At 41.9% G+C, this 20166-nt stretch overlaps 1 protein-coding gene across 1 annotated transcript in view; it reads right to left on the minus strand.

The window, feature by feature from the left end:
• TMTC2 (transmembrane O-mannosyltransferase targeting cadherins 2) overlaps positions 1–11240 on the minus strand; it is a 242273-nt gene extending 231033 nt beyond the window's left edge. The window contains exon 1 of the mRNA XM_048301536.1: positions 11102–11240. Within this exon, the coding sequence (XP_048157493.1) occupies positions 11102–11184 (83 nt within the window). The 5' untranslated portion in view covers positions 11185–11240. The remainder of the gene's footprint in view (positions 1–11101) is intronic.
• Positions 11241–20166: the final 8926 nt, after the last annotated feature.

Genomic DNA, 20166 nt, shown 5'->3' on the forward strand with positions numbered 1-20166 from the left:
CTTGCACCATCACTCAGGGCCCATCCTGACACAGAGCCCCAGGCTCATTCAGGTGGAGCAGGCACCCATCTCAGGCTTCACCTGCCAGCCATTATCCATAAGCCACATCACCACAACCATCTCCATAGCAGGAGCTGCTTTCAACAGTCAGGCAGAGCAGGAATGTGCCTGGCAGCAAACAGCAGCACAGACAGAACTCCAGGTGATCCAGCTTGGGCTTGGCTTTTTTACCATGAGTGCAACAATGTGAGGAACCATTTTCTTTGTGGCCTTTCCCCATCCTTAAGTCTTTCGTCTTCTGGATAAAAGTGCATTTTGCAAACTCTCCAGAAGCACAATGTGTATTAAAGAGAAATACTAACATTTTTAACAAGCCAAGTGATGTACATGCAAGAGATGAACAATGTACTGTGAAATTGAATAGAACATATAACTACATCTTTTCACAAAAATAGAAAATTTATTCAAGTACACTGGTGTTACAAAGAAGCTATAAAGAACTGTTTGTGCTACAAAATAAGAGCTGCTAGACACAAAAATGCCATTTTAATTGGTTCAACTTTTTCATTATTCTCTTAGAACTTTTTCTTTCAGCAGGCTTTATTTATACAACCATGCAGCATTTAAATTATATTTTTGGCACTGGAACCTTAATTCAGATCAAAGTGATTTAAAAAGCCTAAGTTTTCTTCTCCTTTAATTATAAAAATGTAAGAGAGCAGAAGTTTAATTACAAATAATTAGTCAGAAAAGGAAACTTTTCTTCTGCAAAAAATGCTAATTTTCCCAGAGCAACCCTCTTTCCTTTCTCAAAAAAAAGAAAACAACCCCCACAAACAAAACAACCTTTAAAAGTTTCTTCAAGTGCAACTGAAACTGTTTGTTTTAAGAAAATGAAACACATATACTGAAAATTCATGGAATTTATTACAAGGAAATTCTTGCTATAATTCAAGATTTTGCAGTAACGAAATACATAGATAGATGCATACCATACCTAGAATTATCTTCCCAGGAACTGTACAGTGTTTCTTTTCGGCATGGGTGCTGGAAGGAGGCCTGGAAAGCCAAAGAAAGGATGGCAGAACGGGAGCAACTGTGCTAGAGACTCACAAGTCAAACTTCCAAACCAAGCTTCAGGAATCCTTTCAGAGAGGTGCCCAAGATGGTTCACCAACTAAATTCTGGCACCAACAAGGTCAGATGGGCCAATACAGAGAGGCTTAATCCAGGACATAAATATTCTTCCCATTTTAGTGGCATCTAGAGTGCTGATGTGCAACACACAAAATAAGGCTTGTTAAGATCCTGCCTCAAATGTGAGTCTAATTTAGTCATCTTCTTGTTTTATCTTATATTAAAACAATCAACACTGTTGCCACTCTAAGTAGTAATATCAAATAAATACAGTATCAAATGCAAGAGAAGACATGACAGCACCTTCACATAACTGTTGGAAATGAGAGGATAAAACAAGGCACAGTGTTCCTTCAAATATATTTTTATTTTAAAAGAAAAAAATGTATTTTTAAAAAGCATATGAAGCATGAAAAGAAGAGTATATAGCAGAAAGTTCATAACCTACAGAACAACAGCTACAACACAGCATGGGTTCCTTCCACTTCAGTAAGAGAAATCCACAATTTTTTTGGAAATAGGAAACTTAGGAAAGTTACTCTAATGGCCAGGAAGTGACTGCAGGCATCTCATCTGAATTTCCAACTGGACCTAATCCTCTTCTCAATGCAGTCCAGTACAAGTCCCCTCAAACAAAAGAGCCAGCCAAACATAACTGATTCTGACCCAGGAAAGTTGACAGGCTATAAAATGAAACTAAGAACATTCCAGTGTTTCCAAAGTGCTACAATATCACATAAAGACCAAAAGTAACAACAAGATCAGTCTGCAGAGGAGAAACTACTAAACAGCCTATAAAGGCACAGGCATTGTGTGCTTCAAAAGGAAGATTTTTAAGTGTATTATTTAATGTGCTGCTTTGCACACTGGGCAGCAAGATCCTCCCACATCTTTTAAAAGGTCCACCACTGAAAACACACTCTGAAAACAATATCAAACTGTACACACACACAAAAGACTTGGAGAAACCAAAGTTAAAGTCACAGAAGTGGCAAACTTTTGAAATTAATTCCCACTTCATGATTTCATGTGAGAGACCTGAAACAAATCAGACATTTGTGAAAAAAGAAAAATCAAGTTATCCTGGATTAAGAATTCCAGTTCTCCCCAATTTGCCTCCAAGACATTGGTTATTACTTTATAATCCAATGAATTGCATGTTTCAATGCAAAGTGTCTACTAAAAGCCTGTCACGTTTATAGGCATTAATGTAGTAAAGAACTTCAATTTGACAACTCACAGCATCACTTACAGAAGGTTTAACTCTGAGCATGCCACAAAACACCTCTGGGAAACACCCTGGGCAAAAATGCAGGCTCAGGAATTACTGCAACACACATGGTTCCAACACCAGCCACACACTGAATATTTACAATTTAAATGACAATGGAACAAACCTCCTCTGCCTACCTTGTAGAGGCAACTTCAGCACACCAACCTTTTCTATACACAAGCTGGCATCCTCCTGAAGTCTTAAATCTCCTGTTGGAATCTTGATGAAGACATATCAAGGGGCATTCTGACAAAAGCAGTTTCACGCTGGTTCGCTGGATTTCAGGGCTTGGTTTTAACCATGATATTCCACAATAAAGGGCTTGGCTGACCCCTACATACAGACAGGTTTTAATTTTCCTTAATTCTTAAAGATCTTTGTAATGGACAACATCCAGTGACTCCGGGGTTTTTCCTCCTCCCCCCACTAAGTAATTATGTCACCTTAAAACTGCTCCAAACATAAGCTTCAGGAGACTATTTTCAGTAGAAGAATATCTCTTAGTGCTTTATTCATTATACTGGAACTCCATGGTGGATTTTTTAATAACAAAGTAAATAACCATTATCAGCTTCAATAGTTGCTGAGAAAACATAAAAACTATTTTTAAAAGCATCAACTGAGAAATATTCCTACAGAGAAATTGGAGGCTGGATACTGCAAAGGCACTCCTGATGCATCATGACATTGGAAGCCCATGCACTTAGCCAGGCACCACCTCCTAAATAAAAGTACCTGATTCACAGAGCCATCCAACTTTGAGCTACGTTCCCTTTTATCAGTGGGAGAGAAGAATCTTAGACAAGCAGTTAACTCAAGTAACACTTAGAGAAGGTAGCCAAGCAATTGGAAACACTGTTGAAATGAAATGCTGTCTCTAAGTTGAGGCTGCAGATAAACATTTGTGGTGTATCTTTTAGTTAGGTATTTGAGAGTGTTCAGAGACTGGTTTGCCACCTAAGCACTGGGTGTAGGTCTTCTACAGCAATGATGGGCAAGTGGCACACTAGAGTCTGGTTCCTGGGCCCAGCATCAATTATTAACTGCTGCATGTAAAAAGCCACAGAGGTGAGAAGACTGGACAGAGACCGCAGAAGGGCTCAGGCTGCTGTTGAGCAGGTATGTTTCCATTACAATTCTGGTCACTGAATAGCAACCCTGCTTCAAGAGTTCAAGTCCTTTTTTAGGATTTAAGTACGCAAATTACCAAGCTGCATGAAAATAGCATCCAGGCACTGGCAGAGACTTTACAGCAGGAGTTCTGCTACCAATTACTGCGTTGTTCCCCTGAATGTGAATTGGACTAGCTGACTAAAACATGTAGGAGCTAAAAATCATACAAGCCTCTCATTAGCAAAATAGCCTAGAGTAACACTAAGTTCAGAAACACCCATCCTGGACACAGGATGCTAAATTCAGAAAAACCTGTCCTCCCTTGAAGCCCAGGTCAGAGGTCAGGGCAGGGCTTTCTGGGTCTACTGACAAGTTGGTGAGTAATAGGGGATTCCACGGACCAGTCCAGTCATCTAGAAACAATGGTTTGTACCATCATCTAGAAAATCCGTGTTATCTGTCAGTCTCTGGCTTCCTGGGCCAGCTGGGACTGGGAACGCTGCTGAGGCCAATGTGCTTAAATCCTGGAGAGAAGGAAATGATCTGAGGCAGTCAACAGTGACCCCCATGAATACATTAAGGAGCCTTTGTGGCAGACTAATAGCAAGCCTGTCCAGCTCTCTGCTGGAAGAAAGATGATAAAAAAGGCATAGTCTCAAATTTAGTATACAATAGAATTCTCCTATTGCATATAATGATAGTATATACACCCACAGTGTTTTACAGATTACAGTGATTCTTAGTTTTTGAAGCATTAATATGGGTCACTTAAATAAACCACTGGACAAAAAAAAAAATCAAAATAATCAAGACATATAAGACAAAATATCTTATGCTGAAAGCACAATATTTCCAATAAAACAAAAAGCAATTAAAAAGATGAAGAGGTAAAGGAAACAAGGGACTTGAAGACAGTAAACAAGTATTATTTATCTCCAACTGAAACCTGCCACTATTCTTGAAAAATTTTCTCATGAAGCCACTAGGACAATGAAGGCTAACAGAGTAATTCAAAGTGTCCTAGGGAACACAAGGATTAGTATTCAAGGAAGTCACTTTTACTTTTTCTCCCTCTCGAAGCTTAATGAGGCCAGGAATGGTCAGTGAAGCGTCATTGATGAACCTTCCCCAGTTACAGAGGCTGGGCCACAAAATTTTATCAGTTTCAAACAGTTGGATTTACCAATTTTCTTTTTCCTTGAAGTAAAACAGAGATTGACAGATTACTTGATCCTTGGCTGCTGCCACAGTGACCCAGCTTGTTTCTTTGTTTCACAATCAGCTGTCATACACAAACAGCAGCAACCCTGTGCTAGCCTGAAGCATCCTCTGAAGACAGAGCCAAGTGCATGTTGCTGCCTTTGGAGATCTGTCATAAGCCATTCACAGGTCCACAAAATATTTCAACTGTCCTGAAGTAACAAACTGAGCAGTAGAGTTGACATGTTAAGTAATATTTAGGATGTCATTCCAAAAACCACTTTCCTCTGACTCTTTGAGTTTCATTCACCAACAGGCTAGCCTTTGGGGAAAAATGGTTTAGTATGGAGCTCTGCAGAGGGTAAAACTGGGAAAGAAATTGCAAAATTTACACCCTCTTACTAGGGAGGGACTGCCCACACAAAAAATGACACATTTTAAGTCTGGATGACTATCCTGAGACAGGATAAGAACCTGATCTAGTGGATGTGAAATGAAATCCTACTGCCATCCTGACTTAAATAACCTGCCCACAGAACAATCTCCCACTCTAAAGGAAAATAAGGAGAGTTTATATGATCAGTCGCCCCAAGTGGAAAAGTGGAGGGAGTCAAAGGCTGTCAAGCCCAAAGAGAAACAATAGGCTTTCACAATCAAGAGAAATTCCAAAATTTATTTTAAAACTTTCAGCTTAAGGTTCAGGTCTCCAGATAAAATGCTTCCACCTTTTAAACAACCATTTCAGACAAAAATTAGCTAAAAGAACAGAGAAGGAAATGGACAGTTTAAAAAGGTTTCTTTTACAAAAAAACAGTTAACCCAAAATCTGAATAAAGCCTATAAAATATTTAGAAATAATTTTTTTTAAAAATCTAACATAAAACACTGGCCCAAAGAACAGATTCACCTTTACATAAGTAACAATAACACTAAGCATCTCCACCTTCAGATTTAGTCTGTTTCTCCAACTGTGTATTTGGAGCAACTCTCACCACGGGTTGCCAGCAGTCTTGCATCAGTTTCAGCATCAAATATTTCAGCTAAAGAAAGAAACTCCATAAACAAACAGCAAAGTCTGATTCAGTCAACTTCACAGAAAAAAAGAATTAAAAAAAAAAAAACTAGCAGCAAACAACAAGGGAAGGGCAAACTTCCAGACGAGGGAAGCAAAGGAACTCTAATTCATCACTCTTGCAGCTATCAGATGGTTAACAAATTGAGATGAGATACTTCTGAGCCTTTTCAGCGACTTTCACTCTGGCAAACTTCAAGGATTCAAAAGTGCAGCTGGAATACATATGGGAGATGTTGGAGAAAGTCAATCATTTGAATTTGTAACTCCATTGTGTGCTGGAAGAACTTCCTGCAGATGAGGCACATCCCATCAGTGACTCAGGGAGATTCTCCGTCTGCTAACAGGGATGAATTTATTCTCTGAACCAGCTACCAGAAATGACATGCTTTATGCTAGTGCTACATATGCAACAAGAAACTTAAAATAAAGCCTGTGGGGACATAATTTCTTTCTTGCTTTCTAAAATTTCTATACTACAGCATCTCAAATGTAAAAAAAAACCCAAACAAACCGCCCACCTATATTTTGATGAAACTAAGATTTCACATGTTGATCAAGGTGTTTCATTCAACATAATTTTTTATGTAGAAACCATTTTTAAATGAAAAGTCAAATACATATTTAGGTTATGTTCAGCATTTAAAAAAGAACTGGTACTAATAGAATATTATTGTGCCGGGTTCATCCTATTAGATAATCGGGTACTGGTTCACTCGGTTAATACTCAGATACAACACAAACTCAACTATAAACCTTTATTACACAGGCTAAGTTACTCAGGCATCTTCTCCAAGTTGCCTTTATTCCTTTATGAAAATGTTAAAGCTCCTTTATATATCTGTATATGAAATATGTTTCATATACAAATTATCTTTATGGTGCTTTGAAATTAGCATGCAGAAGATGGAACAGAGGGGACAAAGGGAAAGCACTACAGAGAAAGCACGCAAGTCCCTGTCTCCCCATCACCAAACTCACTCCTAGAATTCAGGAGATTGCAGCTACCTGTAAACTGGAGATACTAAAAGCTACTGGAGAGGTGCACTTGGAGCTGAAAATTTGAGAAGACGACAAAAAGGGGCCATAAAAATCATAGATGTAAATTAATAATCAAATATACACACACATCAAGGAGACAGATGGCAAGTAATTTTCCCCAGTGTACTTACACTTGTTCTTCTAGTGCACGTATTTGGGTCACTTGCTAGATTAAATCCCATGTGGAAAACCCAACAGAGGTACTGTCAAATGTGTATGGGCTCGGCCTGTTTTTAAATGATGCAAGTCTGACACTACAGGGTGAAAACATTTAACAGGATTTCTTCAACGCAGCCTGGAATATTGCCCAGCGGCTTCGAAACAGGGCTGATGGATATTTTCTACCATCAGCAAGGCTGTCCCATTCAGGCTTGCTAAATAAAATGCAGTGCAAGCTAGAGAAAGTTAGCCTGTGCTACCAAATTTCATGGAAGAGCCCCACACAGACAAATCTGTACACATTTTCCAGAATACCGATTTTGTCAATGTGTCACTGAGACAATACATCACTCAAGGTTAAAGCTTCCTACCATACTCTCCCTAAAATATGCCTTTCTTCTGAGACTTAGAAGAAAGGACCAGCACAACAGATGAGTTGTTTTTGCCATGTTCACTGTAAAAATGCATGACCTCAGATACTCAGAGCACTAAATCTTCCCCAGCCCAGCTATAAACTGACAGTGACCTGTCTTAGTCAGCACAGGCCACATGAAGGACGACAGCTTCAGTGTAAGGCACCTGCAGGTCAAATTGCCAGGTGGGCTGGTGGGGCTTAAATGGCAAGACAAAAATAGTCATGTGTAAGCCTAATTGCAGCAATGGGTTTCCCTCCTGAAATACTGGTAGATACTAGCATGAAATACAAACTGTGTGTGCAAAGATTAGCCGCCCTTAATCTGGCAAGAAACTGGATTTAACACAGTGCAACAAGCAAGATCTTTAACACATCTACAGGAATGGAAATTGCATTTCTCTCTACCCTGTTACCAGTTTCAAGACGATTTTGCTTAGCAATAAATAAACCTTTATTAACAAGAAATGTGATCTACTGTGGCATTAAATATTTTCCCCCTTCTTTCCTCATTCATCTCTTGTTTTGGGTTACTGCATGCCACATTCAGCTTCAAATGAATAAGTAAAAAGAGGGGAAAAAATACATCTATTTGCTCCTAGCTGAACAAAGAGATTTTGAGCCGGGGAGGTGAAACTCTCAGTAATAATCTACACACGTTAACTAGGAAATATCACAGCTGTCTGTAAGAATTACTGTGGCAGGGACCAGGGTGGCAAAAGCTTGTGTTTTCTAGGTCTACATCTACAGAACAAAAAAAAAACAACCAGAAAAAACTCCAACAACACTGGCTCTTGTCTTTAGAAACTGACTAGAAACTGACTAGAAACTGACACCTGATACTTTCATTCAAAATAATGAAGAAGTCAACTGCTCAAAAATATCAGGATTGCATTGATTATGTGCAACATATCTGCTTAGCCTGAAAGAAACAAGTTAGGCAGACTAATGATGTAAAGTAAGAACATGTACACTTGCTCACTCAACTTCCTCAGGCTTAAAATTCATGCTGTTTCATGACTGTTTAAGTGGGTAAAGGGTGGGACACAAAATATTGAATCTTTTGATACAGAGTCAAAACCCAGACTACAAGCAGGTCTATTATATCACTGTCCATACAGTCTTGAGTTTGGTGCTGTGCTGCTGCTAAAATATTAAGTTTTACCACTGGAAAATTGATTTTGCTATAAGAAGTTTTATGATGCCACTTAATCTTGCCCAACCTACATAAAAAAATACAGATAGCAATTACAGACACGCTTTATGTAGTAAGTTTGATCACTATATTAAAAAGAGAAGAGTGATGTAATTTCAATATAATGGCAAAGGAAGCAGAAAAAAAGCCATGGCAATATGCTGCCCTCCTAAAACAAGACATTGCTGGTTCCCAGCTTAAATGCACAGTCTTAGTTCAGTTAAAGTTAGTAGTATGATCCATCTTCCACATGGAGGGCTGTGTCCTGCAGCTCCAGCATCGACCTCCTTTTCTACTGTTACATTTTAAGCCGACCCCTGTGGGGCAGCAAGATTCTGTGATTACAGTTAAAAGAATACTTTGGGTCTGAGAGCCTGCCTCTCTGAATAGATAACCCTTTCTAGTTCAACAATTACTAGCATTAAACAGCCCTTTCTGCCTTGTCCCTTCCAGTGCTGCAATTGAAAAACACCCTAATTAGATGACCCCCACATACACAAATGCCATTAAGTGGCTTTTTTAGAGCACTCTAGTCAATGCCTAAATCTTAGCTACAATGATGAGAAGTACTTTATTTAGTTAGGAGGTAAACACATGAACAAAGCCATCTTTTAGAACACCTTTTAAACAGCCTGGGATTAGTACTGGCAAAATCAGTGTGTGATTATCTTTTCCACACTTTCAGAGATGACACTCAAATACCACTTTTTTCTAACCGCATTAAAGCACACTCAGGCAAGACCAAGAGTAACCTTGACCTCGACATCAACAGCACCAGAAAGTACTTCATACTGCTTTCTATGCCTAGCCCATTTGAACTGGCCTGCAGGACAGCCTTTTAAGTTTGTGCTTAAACAACCCAGTTTTGCCCAAACATTGCAACATATGCTATGTAGTGTTATGTAAATATTCCACAGCTCCTGCAGTTCTTAACTATAATAAGCAGGTTTATAATAGCATCACTGTATCAAAATATTCACTACTTCCTGTTGATCCAACTCAGACCTCACATTTCAGGGCAACAGCAGACTTTTCTCCTTTATTGTTTACGAACGAAGCTTCAAAACTTTGAAACAGGTTTAAGAAAAATCACTGTAGAAAATTGGAAGACTCACAGAAACCTAAAACCATTTAATTGCTCACAAGGCTTCAAGTACATGTAAATGACCTGGAGGGTTGAAGCCTGAATTGCCACATTATGTAGCCAACTCTGTTCCCAGCCGGAGACCTAAACCAGGACTAACACTTGGCATTTGCCTCCAGTATAATAGGTTTAATAGTAGCAAGCCTTGAAAACAGGGGGGAGTATTCTGGAAGCCGTGACAGATCTTAAACACGGCAGGTGCACTGTAATACCGCTTAAGGGAGGAAAATTCCAAGTTTAGTAACTAATTACTCCAGGACAGGCAGGTTATTTCCCAAGGCAAATGCCCAATCAAAGACACATTTGACCCTTTCGCATCCCATCAGCGTGCAGGGAAGTTCAACTCATCCAGCAAACATCTTCCTGATCAGGCACATCCCTCATCCCGCCTCACCGTGCTTCCTCGCGTTCCTCCTGTCACACCAAAGGCTCCAAGGCACCAACCCTGCCTGACAGCTGCTCAGAGAGTTCGCCGGCACCGTGAACCTGAGCCGCGCCGTAAGATCCTCCGCTCACACACCCGGCCAGGGGCATTCCTCCGTCCCTCCCTCGCTCCCACACAGGCACCCCCGCACGCGTGGCCAGCTGCCGGCTCCCGCAGGATTCCAGCCACGCTGCCGGGACGGGTCGGGGCCGGGCCCGCCGGAGCCCCCCGCACGCCCGTCCCCGGGCCAGACGGGCTCTGGCCACAGAGGAGAGAGGCTGATGAAACGCTGTCAAAGTCAATCCCGGCTCACTTTTTGGATGGTTTAATTCCAATGGAGCATGAATCACCCCAGGATGGTTAATAAGTTTAGCCAGGCGTGCTGTTCTCCCTAATAATACATTATAATTATGCATCTGTTTTAAATGCGATCAGATTAAGTCACCGGAAAAGGCACAAATCGGAATTTCCCCTGACTAAGAACAGCGCCTTTTCGCAGCTCCGGCGGGCAGGTACAGCCAGGAGAGGAGCAGGTGGGCAGCCCAAGCCAGCCCAGCGTCGCTCCCCGCCGGCGGGGCTCCGCTCCCCGCGGCCGCCCAGCGCAGCCCGGCAGCGGACAGCAACTTCCCGCGGGGGCTCGGGACGGGAGGCGGCCGGCGCCCCGCTGACACCGCGCATAAGGGATAACCCAGAACATGCCAATTTAGAACGGCGGGTCCCCTCTCGCTGCGCGGGGCTAGAGCGGACCGAGTCCGAGCTGTCAAAGCCCCGGGAGCGGAGGGTGCCGCCGCGGCCACCCGGAGCCCAGGAGCCACCGGGACCCTCCGGCGCCGCCCCGGGCACCACGAGGGGGGCGGCCGAAGCTCAGCTCCGCTCCCAACAGGTGAGCAGCCCCCGCCCGCCCACCCAGCCCCGCCGCTCCCCGCCCTACCTGTCATCGTAGCAGAAGTCGGCGTTCAGGGTGTTAAGGTACAGAGCGAGCCCTAGGGCGCTGCTCAACAACTCCGCGATCATCTCTCCGCCTGCCGCCGCCGCCGCTCTCGCACCGGGGCAGCCCCCTGCCCTGCCCGGCCTCCCGCCCCAGCCCCGCCGCGCCTGCCCCTCGCGCCGCCCGGCACCGCGGGGCGCCGCTCCGCTCTCTGCCAGCGGCCACAGCCTGACGGCGTCCCCCCGCTCCGCCGCCCCTACCCCATGGCAGCGGGGCGGTCGGCGGCGAGAGCGCAGCTGGGCTCAGCGGAGTGGGGCTCAGCGGAGGGGGACTCAGCAGACCGGAGCGGGGCGCGGCTCTGGCTCCCGCCTTCCTCCCGCGACGCCCCGGCGCTGCCGCAGCTCCGCTCCCGGCCCGCGCCCCCCTCGCTGCCGAGCCGGGCGCCGCCGCCGAGGCTCTGGGAGCGCCCGCGTGGGGCGCCCCGGGCTCCCACCGCGCCTGCGTGCGGGCCCGCCCCGCACCGCCCCTCCGCGCCCGCCCCGCGCCCCGCCCCGCGCCCCGGCTGCTGAGCCGGCCCCGCGCCCGCGCCCGCTCCGGCGCCGGCGGCTCGGGCTGGGCCGCGTCCCGCTGCCAGCTGGGCACAATCAGGGCTTCTTTTCCTTCCCCTTTCCTGCTTTCCCCGTTTTCCTTCTCCTTTCTGTTTTCTCTTCGACTTCTTTCTTTCTGTCTTCTTTCTGTCTTCTTTCTGTCTTCTTTCTGTCGTTTTTCGCTCTTTTCAGATGCTATTTCTTTCTTGACATTTTTCTTTTCTCTTAGTTTCTTTCTTTTCCCTTTTTCTCTGTTCCCCTTTTCTCTTCTTCCTTTTCCCATCGTTATTTTCCTTGTTTTTCTGTTTCCCTTTCCCCCCCCGTTTCTTCTTTTTTACTCAGCAGAATAGGTCAAATTAGTAGGAAAGAGAGGGGCCATACCATTGGGGATGGAATGCCAGAGCAGGGGGCTCCACACTTGCCCACAGCCTGTTATTTCTCTATCATGTGAACATCCATGGGGAGCTCCTAGCTAAGCTTACAGTTAAGCAAAATCACTGAAATTTGGCAGAGGGGGTCGGAAACAAAGACACCCCAAGGCAAAGAGTGCTGCAAGCTGGTGCTCCCGCAGTACAGTCCCGCAACTGCTGCCCATGAGAGGAGGGATGGGTATAGCCAGAGATGCACACTTTGAGTGGGACAGATAAATAGACTGGAAAGGAAAGCCACCTGTGGAGAATAAGGTACTGAAACCATCTTCCAGAATTCATGGGATATAGAGGCATGAAGTTACGGAAAGAATTTGGGTACATCAGGCTGATTATTTCTTTTTTATAGAGAGTTTTTAAAACGTTCCCCTCCTTTCACCGCCAGCCAGCCCTTTTATGTAACTATTTCCTCATGATTTCCATCAAGTGGCACATCATGCTGTCCCAGAAGAATGGGAGTCTGTTCATCAAGCTGTGTCTAATAAATTGGGGAGCTTTTAACAAGTTTTCTTTCTCCCCTATGTGATTATTTAATGCTGTTCTTTGCAACCTCAAAATATATGAAGTGCATTAAGACCTCTATTCATGCAATGCTTAAAGTGCTCCTGGGAAGTCTGCCCCAAGTGTCACAAACATCTCAGCTGCTTCTACTTAGATTCAGGGAGTGTGTTATCACCATCAGTGGCAGTAATTGCAGACATTGGGGGAGGGTACATTTTTTTTCAGAATATTAAAGCTTTGAGGGGCCTTATTGAACCCATTAGCAGATCACATTGATCTGGCATTAAACTTTTCAGCCTGAAGCACTGAACATAGTAACCTAGAATTTAAAGAGCTGGTACTCTTTGTCAGAAGACCTGTGATCCTTCCTTTCAAATACCAATTTTCAATATGCTTCTGCACCTACTGCCAAGATCCCAGTCATCACGACTTAGTCCTTCTTGCTGCAGTGGAATTGCTGAATTTACGCACTAGGCTTGTACAGCTCCTTCTTTGGAACATCCTAATAAACTCTGCATAAAAAGCAGTATAATTGCTGCTGAGTCATAGTGGCAGAAGCCTCTTGGTATCCATCAAAAGCATATGTATTTTTTTCTTCAAAGGGGTCGGACTACTGACTGGGGTAGATGAGGTCTGGCAGAAAAGCTTTAGAAACAAAATTGATCCTCCAGGAAAAAAAGCTTAACAAAGCCAGGCACTGTCTAATAAAAGCAAATGTCAAGAAAGGGTGGGATGAAGTGTGCAGACTGTGTAGAGAGTGCCTGTTCCCCAGGACATCCCAAGTGCTCCAGGGTGACAGGAAGTCGCATTAGGGCTCCACCAGCTTGTCCAAGTAGATTTAGCTACACTATGAGAATCCACAAAGTCTGATCTCTCAGAGACATTTCTCTGTATAAACAAAGGACAAATTTCCTCCCAGTGGCAAGAGCTGTCTCCAGTGGAGATAACCCGCTCTGTAGAAAGATATAGATGGCAATATGTGCATGCACCACCCCACCTGTCAGCTCTGGGACTCCACAAGCCAGGCCACGCTGGGGGCAGCAGACAGAAAGAGCCGGTGCAAAAACCTGGAGGCAACTTGAACATAAAAATTATTGACCCCATTAAACAAACAACACCACAAAAGAAAACAAGAGGGTAGAAATCAAATCATGATAAAAGAATTCCTTCTGTTCCTCAGTTAGTTAAAAGTATTAAATGCATGTAGTTACGAACAGCATTATATTTTACTATATCATTGAGAGATATCAGACAACATTCTGACTCATAGCAGATTCACAGTGTGATGTACAGGAAGCAGAAGGTGTCAGAAGAGGTAATTTAGAAGTTCAGATCTGTCACTAAGCAGACATTTCAAAAACAGTCTTTACCTCCAGAAAGGCTGTGGTACTGAGGAAAAGGGAAGCGGTGTAGTGTTGTAGTAACACATAATAATAACAGTAATTGTAAAGATAACTAGAGTTACATAGTCCAACAGCTGATCTACAGTGTAGAGCTCAGTAGACAAATTCACTTTGTTTTGCTTTATTGCAAATATGACAATCAAAATGATCTGTTTTAATACCAGCTGGAAAATTTCTTCATTAAAGACATTATGGAGTCTGAGTCACTGTGCTACAAGATATTTCACCTAAACAGTGCCTGAAAGATTAAGTTGTGGCACAGCATGTAGAAATACATGTCTGTCACAGTGACAGATTTGGTTAAGCGGTCACTGACTATGAGACCTTAAATGTCAGGGTAATGCATGTGGTACAGATCCCTCAACAGATTAGATTAGACACTTCAATTTCTATACACTGGGTTCATTTGCTGCAGCCTGTAAAAAATATTTGTGCCAACTTCCTTAAAGCATCTGAGAAGAGAAAGGCTAACCCCTTGAAAGCTGCTAGGTTTTTTGATTAGAATGAGGTAACTGGATATTAAATGTTACTATAGGAATAATTAAGTGGGATTTTTAATTTTTTTGCCAGTTCTTTTGCTCAGATACCATCAAAGAAATGTCATAACGTACTGTGCCTAATTTTGAACAATCCAAATGACACCCAAAGATGTAGTTTAACAAACCTCAGAAATGTAAACTTTGGTGCATTTTGAAACACCCATGCTGTTAAGAATAAACTGGTGTTATCTAAGGAAGGAAAAAGTCATTTTACTTGATCAAAAGTGGAGAAAGTAGAGTAGAAGAGAATGCTTTAGCCAAGTGCTGCTTTCACAATTACTCACTGATCCATAGAGGTAAAGCTGTTGGATTCTGTGGGCTAGCGTCCAAGCTGTTGTTTTCCTTTCATGCTAACAAGATCATGTTAATCCTCAAAGACACCAGTATTTCTGCTTTCTCTAGGCAATTGCTTGTTTTTTTCCTTTGCTAGTGTTATGATAATAATATCAGCAATGACAGCCAAAGTAAAAATAAATTGCAACTCCAAAACTGTAAAATTTAATGAAAATCTATGTGAAATACGACAATAAAAAATAAACAGATGCAGGAAAACCAAGCACACTCAGGACTTCCATCAGTACTTGGAAGACATTTTAACTGAACACATTTCCTAAGGATGTACATTTCTGGGAGGCACCAGTTCCTACTTTAGATCAGTCAGTGGAGCTAGAGTATTGCTGCAGAGCTGGAGAGAGAGAGGGGAAGAGAGAGGGAGAGAGAAAACCGGTGCATTTTTAACTTGACCTAATCTAATTATGCAGACTCTCTCTACAGAGAAAAAAAGATAGTTAAAGGGAACTTTCCTCTATGCACAAAACATGCAGGAGCATTTGTATGACTCATAGGTGAGCATATCTCAGTGACAGAGGAAAAGGTAATTTTTTGTCTCTTCTGAATTTTCAAGGATTATTTTCTTAATATTACTCCATTCTAGACTAATCCTAATCTGCTCTGCATATTTATCTCCCATGTCCTTTGAGATAGCTCAAAGAGAGATCAAAAAGAGTTTTTAATCCTTCTTGTTCAGAGTAAGTTGACAGTGTAAACTTACTAAATGCAGATATGTCTATTTGTCATCTGCCAGAACATGAGCCTCTTACTGTTTTTTTCATGCTTTATAAAAATAGCAATATACCAGTTTGGGGTTTTTGGTTTTTGGAGTTTTTTTGGTTTGGTTTTGTTAGGTTGGACTTTTTTGTAGTTCTTTTTATCAAAACAGCTCAAAGAAATACAGATTCTTAAAAGATGGCTCTGGAAGTAAATTAGAATTAACCTAATTCTATATAGGTGGAAATCAAGGCAACTGGCATTTGTTTCAGTTTATCCAAATCATATGAGAATTTTACAGCAGAAGAGGAATCTATCTGAGGTCCTGGCCATGATTCCAAGTCATTCATTTGCTTTCATCATGAGATCATCCTTCCGTTCACAGTAATTGATATTTCCTTAGACAAAACACAATGGAATTATCTCAGGGATTAATTTGGCCTAGGACACTAATTCTGTAAAAAGTCCTGCTTGACAGATGGATGCCTGCAACATAACCAAGAGGTCTGTGCTGCACAGCCTGGATTTTGTGCAGGTGGAGGATAGGGACTATGAGTTGTATATCATATCCTGCCTCTCATAATTTTTTGGCAGCTGTATTGCCCAATAGATGGAAAAGTTTTCATCAGCAGCTGAAAATCTGTTCCTTGTCATCTTCCTTCCCATAGAAAGAAGCGAATCGTTGTCCATAAGTCCTCTACTTTTCAGGGTATTGACACTTCCCCTGTGATGCAGATGTTGAAAGACAGTTTTTACTCTAGATCTGTCTACATCTGCTTCATTTGTCTTCCAAATGCACAATCTGGGACATTGGCTGTGAAAATTGGACAAAAAATTATACATCTCTGTGACAGCAAGATCAGATCTTCATCCCACAGCAGAGCAAAAGCAGCCAAAGATGCAAGTGTAATTTCCACCTCAATCCCTGCAGATTTTCTATGGAATAACCTAATTTACTTCTTTACTTCAGTACAATCCTGGCTTCCTGCTGTACAAGCCTGAAGTAAAGCCAGGAAAACCACGATTACTCTTATTTTAGAGGGAATATGTCAACATTACCAAAACATATCTAACACCAGCAGAAGCACAATTTTCAAAAGTTAAATTAACTAGGGAAAGTTGTTATAGGGAGTAAACCTTTGAACCTCTCTAAACAGAGTCAGTTTGATTTTTCATAATAATATTGGAACTAAATGACTTTTTTTACTGCAATATAGACAAGCCCAGAGAGGATAATTCAAGGAGTTTTAGGTTCTTAATGAACAATATAGCAGAAACAGCAACTAAATTAGCAGGAATTAATGTTTCTTCTCATCTGCTTACTCAGTTTGAGAAACATCTTCTCTGTATACATAAAATTCTGAAAGAAAAATTCAGATGGCCTCTGTCTCCATGCCTCAAAATATAATTAACACATGCTAGCAATAAAGACACATTACATTTAATTTTTAATGGAGTAAATACATTACTGCATTTTTTGTGGTTTAAGGACATTGCTATGTTGATTTAGAGGTAAGGCAATTCCTTCTTTTATTTTCAAATATGGTAAAATGCAAAATATGAAAATGTGTGAGGGGGTTTTGTACACATGATTTGTATCAGAAGTTTAATCAGTTCAGTGGAGCATTCACAGCTTTTAAGTGACTGCAGTGACTCAGGAAATCCAGGTGACCCAGATTTCTCCCCTGCTGTGTCACACGAACAGATAGATACAGAATTGTATACTTTCTGTGAACAGTGAGTCGATTGCTTGGCTACTGGCTGTTACATATACATGCTGGATTCCAGTTACAGTGATGTGTGCCATAGGATGCAATGAAGGGAAGGTTATAATCTCCAGTGTGCACACCAAAAATAAAATTCCTTGGAGACTCTATTCCAGCACTTTTCCCTCCCATGTACATTGGCAGAGAGGAGAGAATTCCCTGTGTTTTGCAAAGTACAGCTTTCTAATTTATTTCATCTTTTCTTACTTTTTAATTCTAGTAATGTTTGCTTACTTTGTTTGCTTGGGAAAGTACAGCTTGGAAAATATACCTAGCTCTAGCTCCCATAGAATTTACCATCACCAAACTGGCCCATTTATACCAAGGTCTTTCCGCACTGGTAATAGCAAACTTGGACTTTGCTCAATCTCTAGTGACCTTGAGGAAAATTTAGCATCATGAGATTGTTTTTGTCATAACTTTTAGATAAAGTTGGTAAAAGAATGTTATTCCTTTCTACTTCCATTAGGAATTTTTGGAAAACAACAATGTCCTATTAAATACATCTCATGGAAAATACTGACTTCTTGTGTTAAGGCCTTCATTTCGTTTCCTGAATCTGCTAATGAGTAAAAGATGCAACCTGCACAATCAACAAAAGGATTTTCCCATATGCTGGCTGCCATGTGATTAAATCCTTATTTTGTAGGGCAGGTATGTTGTCAGAGATTTTGGATCATGTTGGCAGCTGGTATAACTTGTCATATCTTCAGCAGAACTGTCACAATTTCAGTCATCTAGTGTCTATTCCTTAATACAGATCGAGGCATGAAAAGAGATAAACAGGTCTAGAGAATGTTGACATTTTAAATTCCTTCCTACCATATTTTGCACAAGAAAGATCATTAAATTTGGCTATGTAAATAGAACCCAGATTTTAAAATAGCCAGGTTCTCTTATGCATCAAGGACAAAGAAAGATATAAACCAGAATTATTGGCTTTCTGCAATATTTTATATTCAATTTTCTCTTGTTACATTCATGCCAAGTAATTGCGTGCACATGTGTACATGCGTGGTCCTTATTGCACAGGGTTACAGCCAGATTCTTGTTCATTTGCCAGAGCTCTACCGGGGGTTCAGGGAGTTGCTGCTGCGCTCTCCTTTATTCTGTGTACAACAATGAATGCTCCTTCCTATATCTGCCAAATGCATGGTTTGATCCCATTGATATCCATTTGGCATCAGGCTGTTACTCACTAACCCTTCACCACAGCTATTAATCACATGCACATGCAAGGTGGGTCTGCTCAGTCGTCTTGTGTTATTAAAGCCCATCACCAAAATACGTAGTCACGGGTGATTCCTGGCTCTCCAGCCTATTCCCAGCGCCAACAATGTATAGACCCCTCCAAATCACCAGGCATATTCCAACGGTTTTAAGGAAACTGCCTTGTCCATTACCTCAGAGTTACCCCTCTTTCCCTGGACTTACCCTCAGCACTACACTGTTGTACATTGCAGCATATTTTAGCAAAGGACTTGGAAGAAACCCACACATTTTAGAATGCCATTTTGAAAATTTAACTGGCTGCAAATTCTTCATTCTTCATATGGTTCGATCTCAGAGACTTGCCTAATTTGGGCCGGTTTAGACAGTTTCCATTAGCAGCAGCAGATGGTAGTTGGCTGAAAGGTTCCTGTGACACAATCCTCTGTGTGTACAAATAACCCACAAACAACCCACCAAGTACTGTTTTCGCCTGGCCATGGCTGAAATCAGATAAGAAAAAAGGTTCTTTATTTGCAATTCCAACCCTTCTTCAATAAGAATTCAACTTTGAAAGGATCCTGACAAAAGTTAGTCATGAATACTGCCAGATAAGCATTGCCCCAGGGCTGCCAAGCCACACCAGCCGGGCAAAAGGGCTACCAAACAAGACTCCAAAAGTGCTGCTGGCAACCCAAGAGCTTTACCAGCAAGAAGGAACTGAGCCATGAGCCGATTTTGAGAACAAGGAGCAAATCCTTAGCTCACTTACATTGTCATTGCTTTGGTACAAAGACACCAAAGCTGGCTGCCCGTCTTACTTGGGCTATCTGTACCTCCATCTTTGCCATACACTCTATGAGGAGAGTGCTGTAATATTATTTATACACACACCAAAAAAGAGAAATGTCTAATTTTTGCGCATGTTTGAACTCAGCTTCAGAGAAAATTTCTGATAGTCTCTATAATGTGCTTTCTAAAAGCAAACCTTCAGTGGCAAAACATAGGGAATAACAAATTATTTTCCAGCAGAAAAAACAAGCTCTTGTCACAGGGACACATTTATCTGATTCATATTCTCCAATGTTCACTTTTATTGCAGCTTTTAAAGCCAAATGGTTTAGTTTGAGTTTATAAGTTTTCTGATGTTTAAAGTTTGGCAGTGGATAGACAAAAACACTCAGCAGAGCAAAAACACATAGCAGAGGATGTGATGGAAAAAAAGGGAGAACAGGGTTGGAATGGTCTTCCTGCGATGCTGAGCTCAGGGTCCTGCTGCAGGCAGTTCTGGAGGCCAGTACCCATTATATACTGTGCCAGTTTCCCAGTTATATTCCTCGAGGTGTTTCTTCTGGTGTTCCTATCACAGAATCTGGTGCCTTTGAATGCTTTTTAGAGCATTTAGGGAGCTCAGAATTACAGAAACAGATGTCAAACATCCCTAATTCTCAGTGTAGCCATTAGAAATCATGTTTTCTTAATCCCGTTGTCAAAATGGAGACAAGACAATCTTTGCCACAATTAATGTCTAGAATTTTCCCCAGCCTGCTTTGCTTATCAAGTGAAATGGTGAAGTGTTTGGGAAGGC

Source organism: Corvus hawaiiensis, chromosome 4 (genome assembly GCF_020740725.1).
Source record: "Corvus hawaiiensis isolate bCorHaw1 chromosome 4, bCorHaw1.pri.cur, whole genome shotgun sequence".
Taxonomy (NCBI): domain Eukaryota; kingdom Metazoa; phylum Chordata; class Aves; order Passeriformes; family Corvidae; genus Corvus; species Corvus hawaiiensis.